The following is a 24560-nucleotide window of genomic DNA, read 5'->3' as shown; positions in this document are numbered from 1 at the left end:
CGGAAACAGTCAACACACTGTACGAGGCTCAAAGACCACTGTCTACTTACACACAAAATGTGCTCTGGGCTTACTGTTTGTTTTCTACAGCAGTTTCATGAGCTACTTACTGGGTCACAACTTTCAACTAGAAAACTTTGCCCAGGTGTCTGGACAGCATGTGAGGTTCCTGCCCAACATCAGTTGCAGTAAAGCCAGGAGGTCATGCCTGAATCAAGGGAGCAAGAGAGTAAAGCTCCACCGCTTCAGGGGAGGGGGTGAGCCCTCCCAGCCTCTGTTCACAGGTGAAGCCATCCATAAACTATGGACTCCACTCTCGCTCCTGGAGTCTGTGTAATGGGCACAGGGCCAAGCCAGGGAGCTCTGTAACACATTCTCCCAGGGCCACCTTATGGTATTCCTGCCTATTAAGGTACAAAGATACTTAAACAAGCAGTCTCCATGGCAATCTGTGCTGACATTCCTTTAGTAGGTATCATCTGCAGCCTCCTGGAAGGCCAAGGTGAACACAGACCACCATGCTGGCCCAGACCTAACCAGGCAGGGCTGTATTCAACAGGTAGCAGCCAGAATGCAGTAATGAAAGTCTATGATGACTCAGCTCCACTGGTCCACTATCAGGAAGACATTCTAGAACATCCTGCAAGTTTCAGGGGACAGAGGAACTGACCCCATATCTGCCTGTGGCTCTGAGGAGTGATACCAAACAAGGAAGCAGGCCCTGTGAGACTGCTGCCCTGGAACTCTAAGGAGGCCAGAACCTGCCCACTTAGAATGTTTGGTTTTGAAACAACAAAAAGAGTAATTCATAAATATTCAGAAAACTCCAGCCTCTCTGGTAGGCCCACACGAGCACAAGTGTCAAGCCAGAAAGTGTGCACAAATGATCGGCAAACGGACAAAAATATCCTCTTACCAGCAGGCTTCACTCCATCCATGGAAGCCAAATCTTAGATCTCTACCCACACTTAGCAGTGGCCTGAGCTACACTCACTCTGTATACTCATCTTACCCACAAGAGAGTGGTCATTCAAGGTAACCCACCTGCCCCAGGTTCAGTAGCCAAACAGCAAAGCTGATTGGCAGTCCCTAACCACTGAACAACACAGCCTGTGCTCAGAAAGCATTGGCTCACCTCAAAGATTGTTGGGTGAGTACCACACTGTGCTGCACATGGTGACATAAACCGTCCTAAGAGGCCTTTGCTGAGCTCCCATGCCCCACTGATGGGGTACCCTACTGATGGAGCATCACACTGATGGAGAACACTGCCACAGAGACAAGTGCTTTGCCAGCCACCACGGAGAACAGTCTTCCACATATAACACCACCTTTGCAAGAAACAGGCTGGCTGGTTTACCTCTTCACCCAGACATTCCCATGGATGTGCAGAATTTATGACCACAGAACTTCAGAACTTGACTGCCCAGCATATCCACTTTTCCCAGTTACAAAGCCTGAGCCTCCTTCCCTCAGCAAATGCAGGTGGGTACAGCCAGACCTGTGCTTCTAGAGGACATATCCTCTCTACATCTGAGCGAAAATGCCCTTTTACTGTGATGGCTTGGTTCACAGTGGACACAGGACACAAGTGTAGGGAAGAGAACTAACTGGCCAGGAAGAGAGGACACACTCCTGTCCGACATGGGTGTCTACAGGACCTTCTCCTCCACCACCATTCCCACTCCCCAGCTCCCAAGTGCAGCTCACCTCTGGTTGAACAGAGTGGCAAGGACTTCCCTGTCTGACTGAGATGATACCAAGTATGACCGTATAATCACCATGACTCCTCCAAGAAAACATGGGAAGAATGGACAGTGTGGTCTGCACTGTATTTACAGTGGAATTATACCAGCAGCCCGGTATCCATCAACACATGCAAAGAAGTGTGCACTTCCACAGCCGAGTATTATCCATGCCTAAAAGGAGGTCAGTCACTCAGACAGACAGACAGACAGACAGACAGACACACACACACACACACACACACACACACACACACACAATGGCAGGTGAACCCTAAAGATGCTGGTCAGCAGAACACCTCAGTAAAGGACAGTGTGTCCACCCACACGAGGCTTGCTCAGTCAGACAGTTATGAAGGATGAGCAGAGTCCAAGGAGAGACCACAGTAATGGCAGCATAGCAGTGTGAATGTGACTGTGTGAATGTGACTACTGTCGGAAAACTGTGCACTTCAAGACAGATGAGATGGTCTGATGGTGTGTGCACTTTAGCACAACTTAAAAAATCATGTACATCTGTACATGCGTGCACACACACACACAGAGAGAGAAGCATGCCAGAGCCGGATGTACCAGAGCCAGCCCAGCTCACATCCATATGCCTTAAATCTCCTCTTCCAGCTGTAATATTAGGTACCAACATTTCTAAGATGAATAGCTCCTTCCAGTCTCTTGGGGTGACCTAATTTCTGTTCACTCACAGCGTCTGAAATTACAGGTCTTCTGGAAGTGATACCAGAAGCCTCTGTCCATACTCTGAGGTATTCCTGTCCAGCCTGTGGCCTGCCCGGGTGTGTGTATTTAAGAGAAGTTAACACCTTTTGGTGACATGTGATCAGGGACAACAGAGGACCTCATATGGATGTCATTTTTTCCCCTTCAGCACTATCCTCTGGTAGAGTTCAGGAGATCCCAGAAATGCAGGCTACACCAGGTGCTGTGAGGGCACACATGGCTGCAAGTCACCCCACTTTGTTATTCTGAATGACTTAGCACTGGGTAAACACGGGCTGTTCCTTAATAGTTAAGGAACAGGGTGAGAGGGCAGCAAGAAAGAGGATGTGTAACCCTTAACAGAGAATGCAGAGTGAGAGAGAAGCAGAAACCGTGACACATTTGCAGAAAAGCCCTCACCTGGGAACGGGCCACTGCACGACGCCCAGGTGCACTGTCCCTCACTTCCAGATCTGATCCCAAATTTCTACAGGGATAGGAAGTGGTTTCCAACGGGAAACCAGTCACCATGTTCTCATTATCTCTGGAAGGGCAGAGTCCAGTCACAGCTACCCAGGCACTCTGTCCAGAGGTGATGGCTGTGGACAGCATGGCAGAGCCAGGCATTGGCAGGGCAGAAATAAACACATGATCCTTGGCTGAACCTCCTGGCCACACTCTGTTTATTGATGGAATGTCATCTAAAGACTCCGGAACTGCCTACAATGTGAGCAAAGAATCCCCTAGACTGCCTTGTTCTTGGCCCCCACCACACAGCCCACAATCCTCCTAGAGGGATACACTGTTACCAGGCTAACACCAGAGAAGGACAGGAGGTCTGGAGGAATGGCCTGTTGGGATCTAAGGGATGCTAGACTAATTTCTTTCTGGTCCCTTCCAGTATTCGACTGAGCTATAAGCCTGTGAATCCACAACAGTTATAGGTCTTCAGAGTCTAAAGAGAGTCATGCTGAGCAGATATTTCCACAATGACTCAAAACAACCCAGTTCTCCAGAAACCTCAGTCATCTTCAGGTTACCGGAGCTCCACTTGAATCCTGTGGGTTTTCCCCCCAGGTTTGCTGTGGTGTTTGGAAAGGCAAACTCTTTTCCAACGTGCCTCCGCACCATAGGTGGAGGTGAGTGGGTGCCCCCAGGCCTGGGGATAACGGGCCATGGGCTCCATATACAGTGCCAAGATGCAGGCAAAGACCTGGAAGTCTGTGTCATGCTGTGCTGACTCAGCCCAGGACCTGGCTTCATCCTGGCTGGTGTGGCACAGAGGCTGGACAGGGACCCACATGGGGAGCATCTTACCTGAGAAACACATGGAGGGGAAAGAAGCTGGCCTCCACACTACCACCAGCACACCTCACATGTAAGAACTGACCTTGGAGCTCTCACTCAAATTTCCTCATTTCAATCATACCCAGAGACAGGGTGGACAGACTCCTGTACCATGAGGGACATGCCTGCTGGGGATCCTGGGCAGTGAACACTGGCAGCACAACAAACCCTGGGCACTGCTCCCACACACGGAGTTGCAGGAAGTAAGTGGTGAGTGACAGCGGGTACATGTTCCCATTACATCATCACTAAAGAAAAACCAAGGAGGAAACGGTAGAACGGATTCATGAGGGATCAAAATGGGGTACAACTCTAAAACTAAGAACCTAGGAATGAGAACATCAGAAGGAAATTTCCATTTTCTTAACTCAGGCGAGCACACATCTCCACTTTTGTTAATGAAAGACAATAAAGCTGAGGCACATAGTCTTGCTCCTTAGCCAAGCGCTGTTTTCTCTCCTCTTAGCTTCTCAGTGTGGGCTGATGACTGGGTAATAATAACATAGTACTGGCCCATCCTGAGGGCCTGTGTGAGAGGCTGAGCGTCTGTCCAGATCAGTCCTGAGGCGACAACAGGGGGAAGGAAGAATCCATGAGGCGCAACCCCCATATACCCTCAAAGATTAGATTCTCCCATGGCCACCCAGCAGAGAGAACCCCTTGTAAGTACCTTTGGAGGTATTGAGACAAAGGCCAACAAGCCTGTGGCCCATGTGACAAGGGGCATCCCTGGGTAATGGGCCCTTCTCAGTGGGACATCTGCTGACAATCCTGAGAAGTAGCCTTTGCAGATTTTCCATGGAGCAGAACGAGCCCTGTCTATGTCAGACTCCCAAGAGACCCAGCACAAGACGATAATTAGAGCCTCCCAGTATCTACTTGTCTCCAACAAGCTCTGCCTGACTCCCCCAGCAAAGCCTGGGGACTCCCAAGGGAAAAGTGGTTTAAAGCAAGCTGGGTAGGGAAGGATCTGTCTGCCTTTGGTTTGAAGATGTTCTAAGGAAGGCCTCCAAACCCCTCTCTTGATACACCAATTCCTTCTTCAGGCCCTAGATCTCACCATTATCAAGACCCAGCCCTGCCAAACCCCAAGGGTCTACACAGGAGGACAGCCATGCCATGGCCGGTGGGGGGTGGGGGGTGGGGTGGGGGGGGTGCAGACCCAGTTCCACAAGCTTTTCCAGGGTCCTCTCTCCTCTGGGACAGTGGTGACGACTTGGGAGCAGGGACATCCACAGGACATCTACTTGGATCAATCAAGCCCTTGCAACTCTCTCCAGGCCTGGCTCCCAACTTCCCTGCTCTGGTGACCAGAGCTTCAGTCCCAACACCTAAGGGCCCATCCTCCTCCTAGTATGAGTCCCTACTTCTCAAGTTCCCGAGTCTCCTGACCTGGTCTGCCGTTTTGCTGCTCTCCAGTGAACTCATCAGGTGGCTTGACCAGGGTCCACCAAACTCGACTCTGAACACACAGAAGCCATTGCTGACACATCCATATCTACTTGAGTATGAATTCCAGAGTCCCCTGTGGGCATAGCTGTACAGAAGCACCCTCCTGCCTATCCCACTCTGCACAGGACTTCTCCATACAGATAGGCATATGATTCATGCTGGCTGCCTTTCCAGTGAAACCCAAATGGCTCTGTGTCAACTCCTGTCTCCTGGGGCACCTCACCCAACAGTGGGGCTAAACAGCAGGCTTCTAGATCCTTCGCAGCAAAGCATGGGCTCAGTGCATCTCTAGCTTAAATTACAGCATTGCAGCAACTCAGAAGCAGGTATTAAATGAGCGTTTCTAACTGCCAGGGTCGACAAATGCTGATCCCAGGGAAAGCAGGAGCAGCAAGTAATCCTCAGTCTATTATGGTGGTTTGAATGAAAATGGCCCCATAGGCTTATGTATTTGAATGGTTGGTTCCCAGTTGGAACTGTTTGGGAAGGATTAGGAGGTGTGGCCTTGCTAGAGGAGGTGTGTCACTGGGAGTGGGTTTTGAGGTTTCAAAAGCTCAGGCTATTCCCAGCTGGCTTAGCCCCCTACCTTGCCTCTTAGTTGTTGTTTCAACACTAAGTTCCTAGCTACTGTTCTGATGTCATGCCTGCTGCCATGCTCCCTGCCATGATGGTCATGAACTCTATTCCCTCCTGGAACTGTGAGCCCCAAATTAAATGTTTTCTTTCATAAGTTGTATGGTCATGGTTCTATTCCTCTTCATAGGAATAGAAAAGTAACTAAGAGAACTATGGTGGGCTGAACCCACTAGAAGGGACCTCAAGGATCATCTGCCCTAATTAACCATTTGAAAGTAGGAACACGGGCTGGAGAGGTGGCTCAGAGGTTAAGAGCACTGGCTGTTCTTCCTGAGGTCCTGAGTTCAATTCCCAGCAACCACATGGTGGCTAACAACCATCTGTAATTTGATCTGGTGCCCTCTTCTGGTGCATAAGCAGAATACTGTATACATAATAAATAAATAAATCTTTAAAAAAAAAAAAAGGAGGAACACAAGGCTCTGACCACATTCTGGGGTGTAATCCCTGCTATTTCTCAGAATCCTTGGAATCTGCCCTCAAGTGGCTGCAGAAGAAACACCTACCTGCTGAGTCTTGGGCCAGGGACTGTCTGTGCCTCTTTACACCCAAGGCTCTGACACCATTGATTTACACAATATAGAACCTTCTGGTGTTGGGTATGTGGCCACTGCAGGACACTTGGACTCATGGCTTCTTTCTGAGAGCTCCATGTCTGTATTCTCTCTCCAGTAGTAAGCAGGCAACAGGACAGGAGAAATAGGCATTAAGAACAGCAACAGCCCCAGCAGATCCACACTCAGATTTTGGCTTTGATTCCTGGCAACATAATCTATTTTGAGCATGAGACGAATTTGCTAATTCCAAATGAGCCAGCTTAAAAGCAGACTACAAACGAACAGCAGGCACATTGTGACGCTGTGACAGCGCCCCGGATATCCCCATTTCCCGGGGACTTGAACGGGGCACAGGACCAGAGGAAACACAACTGCTCCTCATGGGCTGCAGACTTTAAGAAGGAAGGGGTCTGCTGGGCACCCCTCCTGATTAAAACATCTGAAACATGCCAGAGTGGGTAGGTGGGACCACGCAGAGCCACTAGCTATCCCTGGGCACTGCTCAGTCACCAGCCCACACATGAGGGACGGTGGTTCAGGAAGGCTGGGGATCCAGTAGAGAAAAGGGGCTTCTAGACAAGACCCATAGGACAGCTGTTGAGTTCTACCCAGTCACAGCTCAGGCTTCTCTGACCCTAGAGGAAACACACCGGAAAGACTGAAGTCCCACTGGAATCCTTGTCTAATTCCTTTCTCTGCTAAGAGTTCCTTCTGCTTTTTTGGAAACAAACCCAGAAACCAATGACCCCAACTCGCCACAGAACTGAGTGGGGCTTTTAATGAACAGACACAGTGCAGCACTGGGCTCCACACCCTCGACAGACAGACTCACAGCCAAGCCCACTCCTGGTGTCTGGTGGAGCTTCTGGGAAGGCCCTGGAGCCCAATGAAAAAAGATCATTGCTAGAGCCTGTCACTTGAACATGGTAGTAATCAAGGCCCAGGTCATTGCCAGAGCCATGTGTACGATCTCCTGCATTCATGAGCTGAGAAGATGGCTTAGATGGTCAAGTTTGAGCCACAGCATCCATGGAAACCAATCAGGCTGGTGGTACACACTTACAGTGCTGGGGAAGTGGAGCTGGGTAATTCCAGGGACTTGCCAGCCAATCAGCCTAGCCCTAGGTTGACAAGCTCTAGGTCCCAGTGTGAGACCCTGTCTCAAAACACAACGTGGACGCTGTCCAGCTCCTCTGGTGTAGAGGGAACTACACTCTGGTTTCCATGTGCACACATACAAAACCCAAATGCATTCAATAACGACCTGGGATGAGAGGCCTGTGGAGAACAGCTGCACCTGTGGTAGAGAACTAATGTCCCCGGGCAGCCAAAGGGACACTAAGTAACTCCAGGGACACTAGAAAGGACTCAGTGCCAATCTTGTACCCGACAAATTTGCCATTAGCAGCTCCAGAAAAGACAAAAACTGCATGTATGTGACCCATCTACTTCACCGTGTGCTGGGGTGCAGGATCCCCAGAGGGCACTGCAAAGTGGGGCTCTGCTGAGCTCATCAGCGCGGCTCGTGTTTCATGCCATGTAAGCAATGCCGCAGTAACAAGGAATGAGCTATAGCACCAGTAATTCACACCTCGAAAAGGTTCCCACACCCAGCAGAGCACGCAGGGCAGACGACAGATCGCTATGATGGATTCTAAACAGAACGCATCACCCAGGAACATTACAACCCGCCGCAAGGTGCTCAAATACATGCCATTCTTCAAAATAAAAGGGCCTTTCATCATGAATTTTAAATCAAACTATTAAGACAGCCTCCCAAAGCAAGCAAATGAGGACAGCCCGGCATGTGTGAGCGGTGACAACACACCAGAGCACCAGCTGGGCAGAGCTCACTAGGGTGTGGGGGAGCCTCTCACCCCAGCCAGGCCAGCAGTGATCCTCTTCCCAATAAATCAGGAGGGGCCTGCACCCCTGCCTCAGCCACCGACAGGAGACATTTGCTTAACAAAGTCTTCCAGACTCTGGAACCGCACAAAATACTAGCATCTCTCCTGAAGAGGGAGAGACCATCCCTCTGTTCCCACCACAGGCTCTGATGTGCAGTGATGGCTTACCTGTGGGAACAAGGTCAGTCCTAAACACTTCTCTCCCATTCCAAGTTCTGAGGGGCACAGGGCTAACCCAGAGAGCACTGGATCGTAACCCGTGCTGATGCCTAGAGAGAGAATAACTACTCCCCTGGGCCTGCAAGGTGACAGCCTGAAATATTTCTATTCAGAGGCAGGAGAGTTCCTCCTCCTATCTCAACCATCCCAAATTCTCCCCAAGTATCATTTCCCACCAAAACCTGTCACTCCTCAGCTCCTACCTTTAGGACCCAGGCTGAAGGAGAGCTTAGTCCCCTGGTCAGCAGGCTCCAAGGATGCTCCATTCCAGCCCTCCTCACAATGTTCCAGGCAGCCCCCCAGTTATGCACATCCTCCCCCTCCCCTGACTGTACTTTACACCCACTCCTCTCCACAGTCCAATGATCCCGTCTGCTCTCACCTGACGTCAGCCATCCAGCAGTAAACACACTCCCGTCATGTGGCCCTTTACCCTCTGGGGTGGCTCTGGGGTCCTGCTCCACACTGTTTCCCTGCTCTTCTCTCAATGAACACCTCATCCACAAACCCTGTACCTGGCCTAGATGTTTCATAGGGCTTGCATGTATATGCATGGGACCTCCATATGGTTAAGCACCAGAGAGGCCACCATCCCACCCAGCACCTGTCAGTTTGGTCCCTGAAACATGGAAGTAGGTCCAGGGAGATAAGCAGGAAATAAAGATGAAAACCCTTCTAGAAACCATGTAGGGCCCAGTTTTGGAGACACAACATGGTAGAGCAGATATAAATGCCAAGAGCAGTTTATCCACTGAGACAGAAGCTGGGCACCTGACTCCACGCTCTGAATGTCGTCCAACCTAAAGTTCTGCTACCCTTCCCACCAGACAATGTTCTCCTGCTTGAGGCAGCTACTAAACCCTTTAACATACAGCTCCCTTGCTGTCCATCAAAACTCACAGCCTTCAAGGACCAGCTTCTGCACAGATCTGAGCTTTGTCAGTACTTCTGACATTCCCTGTTGGTATAACACTACACAATACAAAACTGAACACACGAGCTTGGCTGAAAGGCTCCTGATCCTAACAGCAAACCCCTCCTCTCTCCTTATCCCATCTGCCTTTGATTCAAAACATGTTCCGCTCTCAAACTCAAGCCAAACCGGCCGGCACTCTCAGGAGGGTGACTTGCAAACTGTGAAGTGGACTGGGAAAGTACCTTCTGCAGCTGCTTCTGCGCCTCTGTGTGCACGCCCTCCTCCATTACACACGCGCCCGAGAACCTCACTCAACAGCGTCCAGGCTCCATTTGAGCTCTGACCCAGCAGTGGCTTCGGACCTTTCCCATAATGCAGCGCTAGGCAGCCAGCAGATGTGACCACTTGGGTCAAATCTCACCTGCTAAGGACAGAGAATGTAGGCTCAGGACATAGCAGGTCACAGGTTACAGGCGGCTCTCGAATTTCCTCCGCCAGGAAGGCAACATCTAGGAGACTGGCTGAGAACAGTTCACCAAAAAAAAAAAAAAAAAAAAAAAAAAAAAAAAAAAAAAAAAAAACCACAGCAGAAGAGTGACCTCCTAGTGTGGACAGTAGGCCATGTCTAGCCACCTCTCACTAAACCTTAACTAACTGCCCCCACTATCACCAAAAAAAGAAAAACCTGGGTACTCAGGAATAAGACCAGATCCCCAAACCCAACTGACTATACCCCATCCTGTCACAGAGTGAACTCAGGTGAGTGTAGACCACCCACCTCTGACACCACTGTGACCACTGACACCACAGGAGAGTTCCCCCATTTCTCAAAGGATCTGAAGGAACTGAGTGTGCTCTGAACCACTGAGAAAACACAGCCTCTCTCAAACCCCTGAAGATCACGCCTGCCTCCTCTGCACGCCGGCAGCTGGGACAGCTCCTGTCATGTCCCACCACGGCGACTTCTGAGCATGACTCACGTCACTGGCAGATTTTGGAAGAGGTCCAGCTTACTTTTCCCCCCTGCTTCTTCATAGTATCAGGCATACCACTAGTGACAAGGGGACACGCTGGCTGTTACAAGCCTAGACTAGTCAAAGCTGGGTCAAAGGGGTAGCTCCTTCAGCAACATTTATCCACAATCTAAAACACACACTCCGTGCTCGTGTCTTCCACTTTCCTGTCTTCTCATGTGCACCCAAGTTAGAAACAAATAATAGAATAAACTCCAAGAAGCATCTGATAGGCAATGGATTTCATTTGACTCATTCTGAATCAGGGCTTGATATTATACAGATCTGGTGGTAATCATTGTGTTTGTTTCTTTGGTTTTGGGGGTTTTGTTTTGTTTTGCTTATTTTAGGCAGAGTCTCACTATATAAATGGCTGGTCTGGAACTTGCAACCTAGACCAGGCTAGCCTCAAACTCAAGAGTTCAATCTGCCCTTGCCTCTCAAATGCTGAGGCAGCTTGTGAGGAGTCCAGAGGACAGTGAGCAGAAAGTCTCTCAGACCAATTACATGTCATCACTGGAGACTGGACTGTGTGGAGAAGATGCATCTTTTGGGGGAGGGGGGCGCGTAGAGTTCATGATGGATTATCACTTGAGTCTTTATTTGTAGAATGTCAGATGGTTCGGCTTTATATCATGCCTGTCAAGTGTACAGGCCATTTTCAGAATTACAGATGCTGAGAGTCTAACAAAACTGTGGCCACATGGCTCAAGTGGAACAACCCACCAATAGCAGTTAGAACACTTCTATGGGGCTGAATACGGCTGAGTTAGCAGAACACCTGCCTAGCATGGATGAAGCCCTGGGTTCCATCCTCAGCACTGTATAAAAAGGGCATGGTGGCACATGCTTATGATTCCAGCACTTGGGATTGGAGGGAGTAGGATCAGAAGTTTAAAGTCATCCTCAGTTATATAGCAAATTCCAGATATAAGACCATTTCAAAATGGGCAGGGTGGGGGGCCAAAACATTTCTGTGACTTGCATTACAGGAGGACACAGCCCTGTTGCTTTATAATAAACACATTTTTTCCTTCCACGAACAGTAGAAAACCAGGAAAAGAGGGTTATTGAGTGAAGTAAAGGTTTATCTCTACAGGTGCTCCAGCATAATCATGCTGATGGGAACAATAAGAAAAGTCAAGACCAGAAATCAAAGGTGAGATCTGCAAGGCTCAGATGTCTGAACCTCACTGTGTGAGTCAAACACTCAGACAAGATGGTATGAGTCAGTTATCTTCAAACCCTGGAACCCCCACAAAGACCTGAGCATCAGCTGTGCCCACTGTGATAGGTCCTAAGCAGTCACCATAATGGTGCCATTAGCTGGTGGAAGTTCCTTAGATGTACGGCCCCAAAGCCAAAATCATGGCTGTTGCTCTCAAAGGTGTGTTCATTTTTGGAAATTCCTGGCATTTACCCAAAACTAAGAGCCACGGACATAGGAAGTAATCAAGCTTAGTAACTTCATTTTGATCAGAATTCACAAAAGAAGAAAATAAGCCAAGTAACCAGCACTCCAACCTGCTCTGAACAAGACAGCGTCAGTCAAGCAAGAGGCAGAGCCAACATCCCAAACAGTGTCTTTGGAGATCAACCTTTCTCCAAAGAGACATGCTGCTACGAGGATGAGACCCAGTGTTCTGACTTCATAGCCACCTCCTGACAAGTTGTCCCTGGACATAACTCCTTAATGTAACCCCAAATGAGCTGTTACTGATGAGAGACATGGGGGATCTCAGCCAACCAAGATGACTATGAGTAACAGTGTACACAGAGACAAGATGCCAGCATTCTGTGAACAGATGCCAACACTCAGGATTGGGGCAGACATAAATATGCATCACGTGTACTAATCACACACACACACACACACACACACACACACACCATGGATTCAGAGCTTATTCATCAGCATTATACTAAATGTGGATAACAAATTCATGTTAATAATATCAGAGACCTTTAAAAATGCTCTGGAGGAAAACACATCCACATGCCCATGCACACACATTCTTGTAGGCTGACTAAGCAACCATGACTCCAGGCCTCCTACTCTTGGGAGGAGAACAGCTAGAGCAAAGAAAAGGAAATCATCAGCTTTGCAGGTAAATGGATGGAACCAGAAATGCTCATATTGAGTGAGGTAATCAGACTCAGAAAGACAAACATGACATGTTCTCTCTCATCAGAGGCTCCTAGCTCCAAATGATGGGAGTATATAAATATTCAGGAGTAACTACAGAAACCAGGAAAGTAAAAAGAAACCATTGCCAGGGTAGAGGTAGGGAGCAATAGAGAGGGGAATAGTGGGGTACAAGTGACCTAAAGGGGAAAATGGGAAAAACAGAACAGCTCTATTTAGGGAGGAGGAGGGAGACAGATACAGAAAAGGGAGGAAAGAGAGTAAAATAACAGTACAGGTGTCTGAAAAGGTCATAAGGAATCATAACATTAACCTCTACCTAAAAATACCTATAATGCCTAGATACCTATAATACACCACACCACACCACACCACACCACACCCCTGTGTGCGTGCGTGCGTGCATGCGTGTGCGCGTGTGCGTGTGCGCGCACGTGCACATAAAGTAGTTTAAATTGAATTTTCCCTTCTGGGCTGACAATGCTCCCTCCAAGATCCAAAGACCACCTAACAAAACCCCAGCACCAGGCATGGTCAGGATTGTACAAAAGACTCCCAAAACATTATAAGCTATTGCCATTGCACCCCAGAAGTGGAAGATAAGTCCCTATTACTGAAGACATCATGTACTTCAGACACAGGATCCAGAGGCTTCTGAGCTAGAACTTGTTATGGAATACTATTTTAAGATGTGTTACTTTTGTTTATGTTGCATTTGTCTAACTCTGTGAAGCTATGTTACTGTGCCTGTCTGAAACACCTGATGATCTAATAAAGAACTGAATGGCCAATAGCAAGGCAGGAGAAAGGATAGGTGGGGCTGGCAGGCAGAGAGAATATATAGAAGGAGACATCTGGAAGGAGCAAGAGAAGAGGAGGATGCCAGGGGCCAGCTACACAGCCAGCCATGGATAAAAGTAAGATTTACAGAAGTATGAGAATGGAAAAACAGCCTAGAGGCAAAAGGTAGACGGGGATAATTTAAGTTAAAGAACAAGCCAAGTTAAGGGCAGGCAATTATGATTAAGAATAAGCCTCCATGTGTGATTTATTTAGGAGATGGGTGGTGGGCCCCCCAAAAGAGTAAAATCAACAACAGAACTGACCTGAAAGCCTCTTCCCTGATGACTAGCATTCATGGTACCAGAAGGCACCATGAAAGCTTCTAGAGGAAAACAGCCAACAGTCCTACCCAGCTATAATACCTATGAACTACAACAACTAGCAAGGCATGATAACCCTAAGGGTACAGTAGCGGCACACATACCTTGACAGTAACCAACAGCTCTTTTAATGGACTTAAGACCTACTCAACAAGACAGAAATCATGCCTAGCACTGGAAACCTAGCCAGCTGCCCAGAACTAGTGAAGTCATGGATCTTGAAGAAGAACCCACTACTATATAAACCAGCATAATCCCTTACTACAATCTAATCTGTCCTTGTACTCACAGATTAACGTAGTCCTTATCCTTTATCAAGGAAACTTCTCTCTGCAACAGATAGAGTCCATTGTAGAAAACCACAAGCAATCAAAATGCAGAGTTGTGGAGCCTAGTCTCAATGGATACATCTACAATACAACTTCTGAAAGGTGGGCAGAAAGGCCGTAAGAGCCAGAGGAACAGGAGTGTGCTGGGAGACTCTGACTCCTAGAATGTCAGAAGCTACACTCATGAAGTCTCGCCAACAAGACTGCCTAAAAGTGAGCTGCACAAGGACAACAACAGACGTGCTGAAGTGGATGGGTGTGTCACGGGGCCTCAACCCTCCACAAAGAACTAAAGGCAATCAAAGAATGCTCAAAGCAGGAAAGACAGTCTTCCCCAGGGAAGAGCACACCAATTAGTTATCCAATACCAAATGGTCAGCCCTGAAAACACACATACTGGTAACAAAAGAAAGACTGAGCGGGCTGAATCTCTGTATTTATGAATATATATATATATATATATATATATATATATATATATATATATATATACACACACACACACATACATACATATGTATATATGTATATATATAATAACAATGAAAAAAGAGACCATGAATTTGAAAGAGAACAAGGAGAGGTATATGGGAGGTTTAGGGAAGAATGAGTGGGAAGGGGAAAATGATATAACTATAATCTCAAAAAATGAAAAGAATTTTTAAAAAGCACAGCTAGAAACATTGGATGGAGGAAGTAGCAATGGCGGCAAGGAGTGGAGACAGGCAGGGAGAGCAGTGGGGGCCATGCAGCCACTACCAATCGGCCTCAGGCTTGTGACCTAGTCCCTAACCCTCAATTCGATTGAGAACAAACAAATAAATGAAAGAAGATCTGGTCCCCTAATTCATAGAATATGCCTGGGAGAAGCACCCACTATCCACAGTGGTGGCGTGGGGGGGGGGGGTAAAGGTTTGTGAGGAACACAGCACTCTGCAATTCCCACAACCAAACTGTTTGAAGAGGCCACCATCCTGTTCAGGATCTCAGGTGCATGCTTGACCACAAACCCAGGTCTGAATTCAGCATCCCTTTTCTGCTTTTGCAAGTTCTTCTCAATATGAGTGTCTTAGTTAGGGCTTCTATTGCTGTGAACAGACACCATGACCATGGGAACTCGTATAAGGGAAAACATTTAACTGGAGCTGGCTTACAGTTCAGAGGTTTTGTCCACTGTCATCAGTGGTGGGAAGCATGGCAGCATGCAGACAGAAATAAATGGTGCTGGTGAGGTGGCTGAGAGTTCTACATCTGGATCAGCAGGCAGCAGGAAGAGACAGACACGGGGCCTGGCATCTGAAACCTCAAAGCCCGCCCCCGGTGACACACTTCCTCCAACAAGGACACACCTCCTAACAGAGCCACTCCCTGTGAGCCTATGGGGGCCACTTTCATTCAAACCACCAGGGTGTTAGGGGTTCTTGTCAAGTGGAGCTCGTGGCGGTACTGACCTCCTAGAGCTGCCATGAGGCCCAAGCAAGAAGCTTGGAAAAAGTTCCACCCACGGGGCCTTGGATACAAGCAAATGATGGCTCTTACCCTCTGCCTGCAACTCTCCTGCAGAGGAGGGACAGACAGATGCATGAAGAGACAGATGCCCACCTTCAGGAAAGTCTGAAAGAAACACCTGTCAGGACTAGGTGGGCACGAGTGTCCAGCAGCAAAACAAAGGCCTGTCCAGTATACCCGTGCCCAGATCCTGTTGCCTGGCTGAGTACCTGGCACTGGCAGGTACCTGCCTTATTATCAAGATAGAAACCAACAGGAAAAGGCCCGAGAACCGAAGCAACAGTCAGCACAAACTTAGGAGAAGTCCAACAAACGGGCAGGTGGGACAGCGTGGGGCCATCTATATACATTCTCTCCTTTTTTTTTTTTTCTGCTAAAGACTTCAACTTTATTGAATAAAAACAAAAAACCTTACAACTGAGAAAGCAATTAGAGCAAAGCCAGTACTAGGGCTATAATTTAAATAATGCAATAGAAAAACTCAATTGTACACCTCTTTTTACCAAGTCTGCATGTCAGCGCCATCCCCACAATGCAGACTTACAGGTGACCACCAATCACAGAAGAGAGAAGTTCCAATGTGATGTAACAGGTCCTCCTTCCTGTGTCCTAGAACATGAAACACTAAAAACTAAAGCTCCTCTTTGCAGTTCAAACAGCGAAATACTTGAAGCACATTTTTAATTCTTTCCAGTGGAGCTGAAGCCTCCTGAGCCCCTTTCAGTGACATCCAGTGTTTCAACTTCTTCTAAGTCCGGATAGAAGATCTGTTCACAAATGAGCTGTGCAATCCGATCTTCTAAGCCAGGTGTAGCTAGAGTTTTCCTGCCTTGCCCACAGTCAGGACAAATCTTTGTCACCCGCCAGTCTCACAGCCGCTCAGACCCAACCAAGTAAACACAGAGACTTATATTGCTTACAAACTGGATGGCCGTGGCAGGCTTCTTGCTAACTGTTCTTATAACTTAAATTAATCCATTTCCATAAAACTATACCTTGCCACGTGACTCGTGGCTTACCGGCATCTTCACATTCTGCTTGTTCTGGCAGCGGCTGGCAGTGACTCCTTCTGCCTTCCTGTTCTTTCTTTTCTCCTCTCTGTTAGTCCCGCCTATACTTCCTGCCTAGCCACGGGCCAATCAGTGTTTTATTTATTTACCAATCAGAGCAATTTGCCATACAGACCATCCCACAGCAGCCAGGAGCTACCCCGCAGGTGCTATGCCGGTGCCGTTCTGTGTGAGATCCAAGGATGTGTTTGAAGCCCTTGGGTACCCATGGGCTCTCGGAAGAACAGAGCAGGCACATGGAGGCCCACAGCTCCGGAAGAAAGAAAAAAAGCAAAGGCAATTGTTGGCCTGTGCCCAGGAGGGCACAGGTAAACAGCTGCATTCATGTGGCTCTGGGGATGACCACAGGGGGCACAGCATAGGGCAGTGACACCCATTTAAGTCTGAGGGATGCTCCCCACAGTGCAAGCAGGTGCTGTTGTGTAAGTTTTCTCCTAGACTGAAACATTCCACCCTACAGGGAAGCTCTTTAAACAGAAAGGGAAACAACTCAAAATAGTTTCAGGAAGTCCCTGAATCTGACCAGATTCACTAGGCCCCTCCCTGACAGAGTAAGCAATAAAAGCTGAGAGTCCCCTTCAGACTGAAGGAAGCTGAGTTGCAAAGAAGACTCTGGGATCAGCTGCCTGGAAGGAGCAGAAACCAGCTGACCTGCCTGCACGAGGGAGGTTTAGACCAACTGAGGCACCTGGAAAGGACATTTCCAACCTGCTGAGCTGCCTGCAGGCTGTACAGTGTGCTCTAGGTTCCCAGGTTTGTGAGCTGTCACCTGTGCTGGTTAAGTCTTGGTGATGCAGCTGTGTCTGAATTGTTTGTGTTCCTGTAAGTAACCCCAGTAAAACTCATTGGCTCACCAAGCTGGACTTCGGTGTACTTTGGTCTGTTATGGGCTCCCTATGTGGGGTGAGTAGACATATGTTGCAGCTCCCCAGGAAAAGTTTTGTCACACACAGACGCTCACTTGTAAGCTTCTTAGCCTATCAAGAAGCTGGGGAAGAGCCAGAGAGATGGCTCAGCCAGGAAAGGCACTTGCTGTATAAGTCTGATGACCTGAGTTCAATCCTCAGAACCCATGTAAAGGTAGAAGGAGACAGCTGACTCCACAATGTTGTCTTCTGACCTCTAAGCAAATGTTGTGCCCCTGGCCGTAATATACACAGATATACAACAATAAGAAGGGGCTGGAGAGCTGGCTCCTCTGTTTAGAGCACTGGCCACTCTGACAGAGGACCCAGGTTCAATTCCCAGCATCTACATGGCAGCTCACAACCATCTCTAACTCTATTCTAGGAGTTCCCAACAATTTCTTACCACCACAGGCACCAGGCACACATGCAGTGCAGACATACATGCAAGCAAAAATAACCATACACATAAAATTAGATAAATTTTTAAACAGCTGAGGAAGTCATTGGAAATTTTACTATAACTGAAGGGGGGAAGAAATGCCAGCATCAGATGGCCTGGGCATAGCATGCCTGGTATGGGTGATGACCAGGGGACCCTAACCCTGGAAAGAAATTTTGAAAGGGGCTTGTGTAAGTGGAAGGGCAAGAGGAAGACAGTCAAGGAAAGGACCCCCTGAGGAACAGGGCTCTCGTCCCTAGGAAGCATGAAAGATCCAGGGCTACAGCCTGTCTCACGACTGCGAGCCAGAGGGCTGGGTGTTCAGCTGGCACAGGGACACGGTGACACAGGGAGGGGGGCACATGGATTCCACTTAGAGCCGAGTTCTGATGGGTGGAGGCACCGTGGGAAACACCCAGAGGATCAGAGGCCGGCCCTTTCCAGGAAGAACTTGGTGATAGCCAGCTACCCTGGGCACAGGTGAAAGCCACAGGTGCCAAAACCTGACCTGCTGACAGACACCCATGCACTGCTGGGAGACAGGAGAGAACAGTTCACCCAACTGTATTTCATGTGACACGGGCTGGCAAGGTGTAGACAACTGGCATTGCCGTCCACTCCACAAACACCTGCTTTGGTAAAGGTCACATGCTATGCAGCAAGATCACTACTGAGGCCAAAAACCCATATGAGTCCCTGGGCCTGACTCTGGACACGGCCTCCCACCCCAAAAGGAAGGGCAGAGCAGCAGCAAATGACAGTCACACCTGGTGGCGGCACTCTAACTGTACAGCTAGGCCAAGGGCACAGGAGTAGAATGGGGAAAGGGGGCTGTCTGGCCTGAGGACCCTGGGCTCTGTGAAGCAGGAGACTCTAAGCCTGGGCAGGAACAACAATGGAATCCTGTAATCAAGGTCACACAGAACAGAAAGATGTGACTCCAGGGTTAGAGGGTCACCAGACAAACCCAGGGCTACCTCATGTAGTGCTCATAGACCAGAGCAGAGCACTTCAAACACTGGGAAGAGCAAGGGTCAGAATGGGCACAAATGACTCAAAATCAAATGAAAGCCCTCCTGGGTCACCACTGCCTGTACACTGACCAGTGAAAGCAAAGCACCCAGCTGTGAGCTCACACCCTCCAGAGACAGGAGTACACACCACACCGCCGTGGATGGCAGCATGCTTCCCAGGTCCTTCCCAGCAGAAAACTAAACAATGATGGACAAAACAGCACCACAATGAAAGCCTGAAAACCCTGAGCCCCAGCCACCATCCACAGGGCTGCCCACGGCACAGAAAGCCAACCAGTGCCAAGGGGCCCCCACCCAAGAGGGGACACACCTCACACAGGAAATAATCCTGCCCACCACTGAGAAAGGAAAAGGGACGTAATGAAAATAATTTCTATTCTCAACAAGCCTCAAGTCCAACTTCCAACTTGCATAAAGGAAGGGTTTGAAGGACCCCAAGAAATGACACCATGGGGATGCCACCTACAAAGGGCAAAAGCCAGGTCCCTAAACAAAACACACAAAAGCTCACCAGCAAACAAGCAGCAGGGGAGAGAAGACTAAAGGCTGTGATTAACCACAGAGGGAACCTGATATGAATGCTTAGAACAAGAATGCTGAATTAAGAAAAGTTCAAAATAAAGTTACAACGTGTGTGAACTGATACCTAATGATGTAAATGTGCTCATTCATTATATGGCAGGTGCATTTGTGGAACTGAGTGTTTTTAAACACCTTTCACAGACACACAACCAAGTACAGATATAATTCCAGTTTTTGAGTCCACTTCAGAAGGGTAGGGACAGGGTAAGACTGACCAGCAGCTGCTGGGAGGTTGAAGTGGGATGAAAGGCGTCACGATTCACTTAGTCTACTTATGTATATTTGAAGTTCTCTGTGAGGATGTCTTCACAAGAGTAGGAAGACTTTGTCTGTAGAGCCAGGTCTTGCATGATGGAGACACAGGGAGTATGGCGCCCTCAGACAGAGCATGTGGAAGGAAATGCCAGTCAGTCCTTGCACGGCAAAGGCGGAAGAGTAGAGGGTGGGGGCAAGAGAATCTGCTATACTGTCTCCTTGATTTTCCTAGACCGAAAACTGCTCGGAGAAAATAAATAAATAAATAAAGCCTATTAAAGATCGGCTTGTCTTTTCCACAGGGTGCATGCCATCTATCTTTACCGTTCTCACGGGGGCCGCACCGCATACTTCTGTAAGAATCAGAGCTCGTCAGCCTGTGAGTCAGACAGGAAGAAGCATCAGGCACCAATGTGATCACAACACTCTGTGGTGGCTCTACACCCCCATCCAGCATTCCAGGCCACTTAGCAGTCCACCATGCTCTTCATGCTGTGCTGCCTGTTCAACGGGTGTCTCTCCTGCATCACAGCACTCAGACGCAACAGCAGCAAGGTCAAGGGGGTAAAAACCTGGGAATGAACCCAGGCAGCCCTGAACTTGACCATGAAATTTACGTTTGGGAAAATTCTTCCTTGGGGAGCAATTCTGAAGTTGCCAGGCAACAGCAGGAGACAAGCAGGCTCAACTGCCCCAGCCAGCATGGACACGGTGGGAAATGGAGTAGAAACATGATCTTGACAGAGGTCTAACACAGTGCCATGGCCCAAGAACCTAATGGCTGGGGCCATAGTGAAGCGGGTCAGACTCCACAGCTGTAGCTGACGCTAGCTCTGCACTTGAAGAAACCTGTATCAACCCCAGCCTGTCTTAAATGAGACAGGGACCCAGGCTTAGAACAAGGTTAATGGCCCTCATGTCAGACAAGCAAGAGCATCCCGTCCTCTGTCCACTGTCTCTCTGTGAGTCAGACACCTGGCATATGCTGACATTACTCTGCCAAGAAAGGCATGGGACAACTTGCCTCTGGGCATATGATGAGAATAGGTATGTTTCATGCTCTAGGTTGCAAATCATATACTAGGCCTTCCCCAAGCACCCCACACAGAGATAATGACTTCCTCCATCCAACCAGGCAGAACATACTCTGAACATACAGTGCATTACTCTGTGGAACTCTGAAGACAAGATCTCAGTCCTGCACACATGACATGGGAAAGGTCTACGGGAACCATCATAACCCAAAGATCTTTCTGGCTCCCAACTCTTTTGGTAAGGATTGTCCCATCATTACTCAACACATCACATAGATGCCAAGCCAAATTCATGTACAGACTGTGCCCACGGTGTTCTGCAGCTTCACTATGGTCCTAAGGAAGGCTGGCCACAGCCTATCCCCACACACCTAGGCATGAGAAGCTGTGCCCTGTAGCCATGGATACAGCCTAGACCTAGTGCCGTAAGTGCGGCGCAAACCAGACTGTTGAGCTGTGAAAGAAGAGGCGTGAGGGAGAATGGGGCTGAAAAAACAAACCTCATCCTGCTGCCTGTTGCGAGTGGGTGGTGCTCTAGGCACCACAGGAATTGTCCCAACAAGGTCTGTACCATGGCTTGGGGCTCTGCCTCTGGCTGACCATATGGGGTGACAGCTCCTCATACCTTAGCAAGCATGCTCACAAGTGTGCTTAGAAGTCATTAGGTGCTTAGGCCCTGATGCCATGACTCTGGCTCCCTGGCGTGGTCACTAGTCAATGCTGAAGGGGCAGCAGAATTCAGAAGAAAATCCAGAACACAGCCAAGCCATTCCTGAGCACCCAAAGTCCACGAGGACAGTTTGCTTTCTGGAAAAGACGCTTACTCAATGTGAGTTTTCATCCTGGCCCCCAGTCTAAGAGTAAACCAGGGCCAGCCTGGGCTTTACCAGCTTCCTGCCCTAAATACCCACAGAAGGCAAGCTTTGCTGGAATCTCAACAAGACAGTACCCTCCCCACACAATGACCCCCTCACTCTCATTTGCACTGTCTCCAACCCCACAGAGAAGCTCAAAGGTCTCTGTTTAATTCATGCAGGAAAGAGCAAGTCCCAACCCAGAAAGGGACCCCCCAGAGCGTACTGCCTGCATCCTAAGACCTGTGCTGCCAGCCTCTTCCTTCTCTCCCTCCACCAAATCCTAGCTGTTCAGGTGAAGAACAAAACACCACACGAAATACTTTCCTATCTGAGACCCTGAAAATAGAACCTGCACGTGCGATACCTGCTCTACACAGGCCACCTGCCGACGGAAGTCGTGTCCTCTAACAACTGGCCACATCTGCATGACATTCACCCTTTTCAGACATGCCAGCAGCAGAGGCCCATATTAAACCGGGCTCCTGGGCTCCCTCAAGGAGGCTCAGTCCAGGCTGAGAAGCTGGGCTGGGGACACATAGACACAGGGTCCCTGAGTAGAAAATATCTCCACAGAAAAAGAAGCAGAGCCACCTGTTCTGGGGACACAGGGCCAGGCCACTGTGACTGTGGTGGCCCAGGCTGACGCCAGTTCTTCCTCTAGTGAAGTGAGGGCCTTCCACCCCAACCAAGCACTGCCTCTTTGGCTTAAGCCTGACCTAGGTTGTCTTTACTTGTAACCAAGAGGCTCTAAAGGGAGACACATCTGAAACAAAGGACAAAGGAGCCTGCTGGCCTGTGCATCCTGCTTAGGGAGCAGGACAGGCAGTATGTCTTGGAGCAAGCCCAGGTCCAGAGCCCCGGATTCCACATCAGGGGACCCAGTCTTCCTCCAAAGGAAAATCTTTCATTCTTCATCTTGCATAAATTTCCCGAGTGAAACAGTTTTCATTTTAAGAGGCTTTAGTTCCAGGCAAGCTGACAATTAATTTAATCAAACAAGCTAATCAAAGCGAGAAGCATAACAGCAAACATTTCCATTCAAGTGCAGGCGCTGGGACTTAACGGAGTGAAAATGGGAGTTACGACTGGAAGGATCCCTGGTGATTTCTGCAGGAAGAGAAAGCACATTCACTCAGGCTTTGGCATAAACAGTGTGGCCAGGCTGTCTCCTGGGGAGTTCACCTGGAATGTTCATGCATGCACACATGTCACAAACACAAATAGGTCTGAGCATATACAAATAGACAAGTACATGTGCCATGTGCACACATACATGTACACAACATGCTGTGGACACATGTAAAACACATGAACATGTGTGCAAACACAAATGGGAGTACTGAACACATATGCATATATGTATGTAAATGTACTGTGTATCAAATGTGATCACCCACAAACACATATCCATGCACATGCACAAATATACACATCACATTTCCACGTGGAACTAAATGTAAATTCATGTTTAGTATGCACACACTTTTGTGAATGTGTACAGTACATACATGTGTACATGCATGCATCCCCATGAGCCAAGCATGACCACTCCTCCTGCTTCATTATATTTTGCCTGGTGTGGGCGTTATCTTGTATTTGCAGGAAAGAACCTGAGTCCTCAGAGATCAGAGGGCCTGGCAGGAAGTCTACAGTCCTTCCTAGCTGTCCAAGGTCAGCACTTTCTATTCGTCATCAATACAACCACATCTCTAATGTTACTTTGCCATAAAAGTCCCTAGGAAATGATGTTGAGGATAATAATACCAGAAAGGTAGAGCTGAGTGGGAATGTCAGACCTAAACACACAGATACTGTAAAACGCAAATAAATAAATAAATAAATAAATAAATAAATAAATAAATAAATAGGAGTAACAGTGAACCACTCAGCACACGGCCTCGGCCTGTGCCCAGCACTGTGGTCTCACGACCACACAGGGTCCTCGCTCAAGGCCAGTCAGGCCCACTTAGAGTTCCATGTGAAAATAGAGTGTAGAGTCAGGCATGACTGAGACAGGACTGGGGTCTGGCTCCACTTCCTGTCCTGAGGGAGGACAGTGGACTTCCTCCCGGTGTTAGTGACAGCCATTGTGACTTAGACAAAGCACACAGTAGAGACGGGGATGCTTTTACCCCTAACACACAGGAAAGACACGGGCAGGAAGGGAGGAAGGAGTCACAAAAATTAAAACCACCAAAATATTCTCAGTGATCCATAGGCTCAAGAGAGATAAAAGGGGACATGCTTCAGGGAGGGAGGCTTGGGGCACACAACACAGAGTTGGTCCCTTTCCCATCAGTAACACACAGGAAGGACACACAGAAACAACACCACAGGCCCTGCATCCACCAGCAGCAAGTACCAATAAACTTGAAGGATTATCATCTGCCCCTGACGGCTCCTTCCCAAAGTAGACTCCAGCTCCATTAGCACACATCTCTGTGGGCCCTGGCATCTCCTTCCTCTCCAGTCACCCTAGCCATAACAACATCAGCCAAGTTTCATGACTGTAGCCTATGCCCAGGCCTTTCTCTGCGGCCCATCTTGTGGCCTCTGTCGTCCCCCACACACACACACAAATGTCAGCATCCAAACCACACCCCCCTTTCCTCCCAGCACTCTTCAAATACCTCCTGCTTCTTCCTCCACTGCCCTCCTCTGGGAGGCCATTTCTGTCCCATGAGCTCACAAATGTACAGCCCAGTGTGTCTGGGAGGCTTCCTGCTTG

The 24560-nt window shown here is 48.7% G+C and overlaps 1 protein-coding gene across 2 annotated transcripts in view; it reads right to left on the bottom strand.

The window, feature by feature from the left end:
- Positions 1-24560, bottom strand: part of Galnt2 (polypeptide N-acetylgalactosaminyltransferase 2) — a 132276-nt gene that overhangs the window by 78432 nt on the left and 29284 nt on the right. The window contains exon 1 of one of the 2 annotated variants that reach the window (XM_028856357.2): positions 9736-9984. The exons of the other annotated variant lie outside the window; for it this stretch is intronic. Coding sequence (XP_028712190.1) covers positions 9736-9780 — 45 coding nt within the window. The 5' untranslated portion in view covers positions 9781-9984. Of the gene's footprint in view, positions 1-9735; positions 9985-24560 lie in introns of those variants that run through there. 2 annotated transcript variants of the gene reach the window in all.

This window comes from Peromyscus leucopus, chromosome 5, assembly GCF_004664715.2.
Source record: "Peromyscus leucopus breed LL Stock chromosome 5, UCI_PerLeu_2.1, whole genome shotgun sequence".
NCBI lineage: Eukaryota > Metazoa > Chordata > Mammalia > Rodentia > Cricetidae > Peromyscus > Peromyscus leucopus.
Note: the sequence above shows the minus strand (reverse complement) of the source record. Positions and strands in the feature narration are given on the sequence as shown.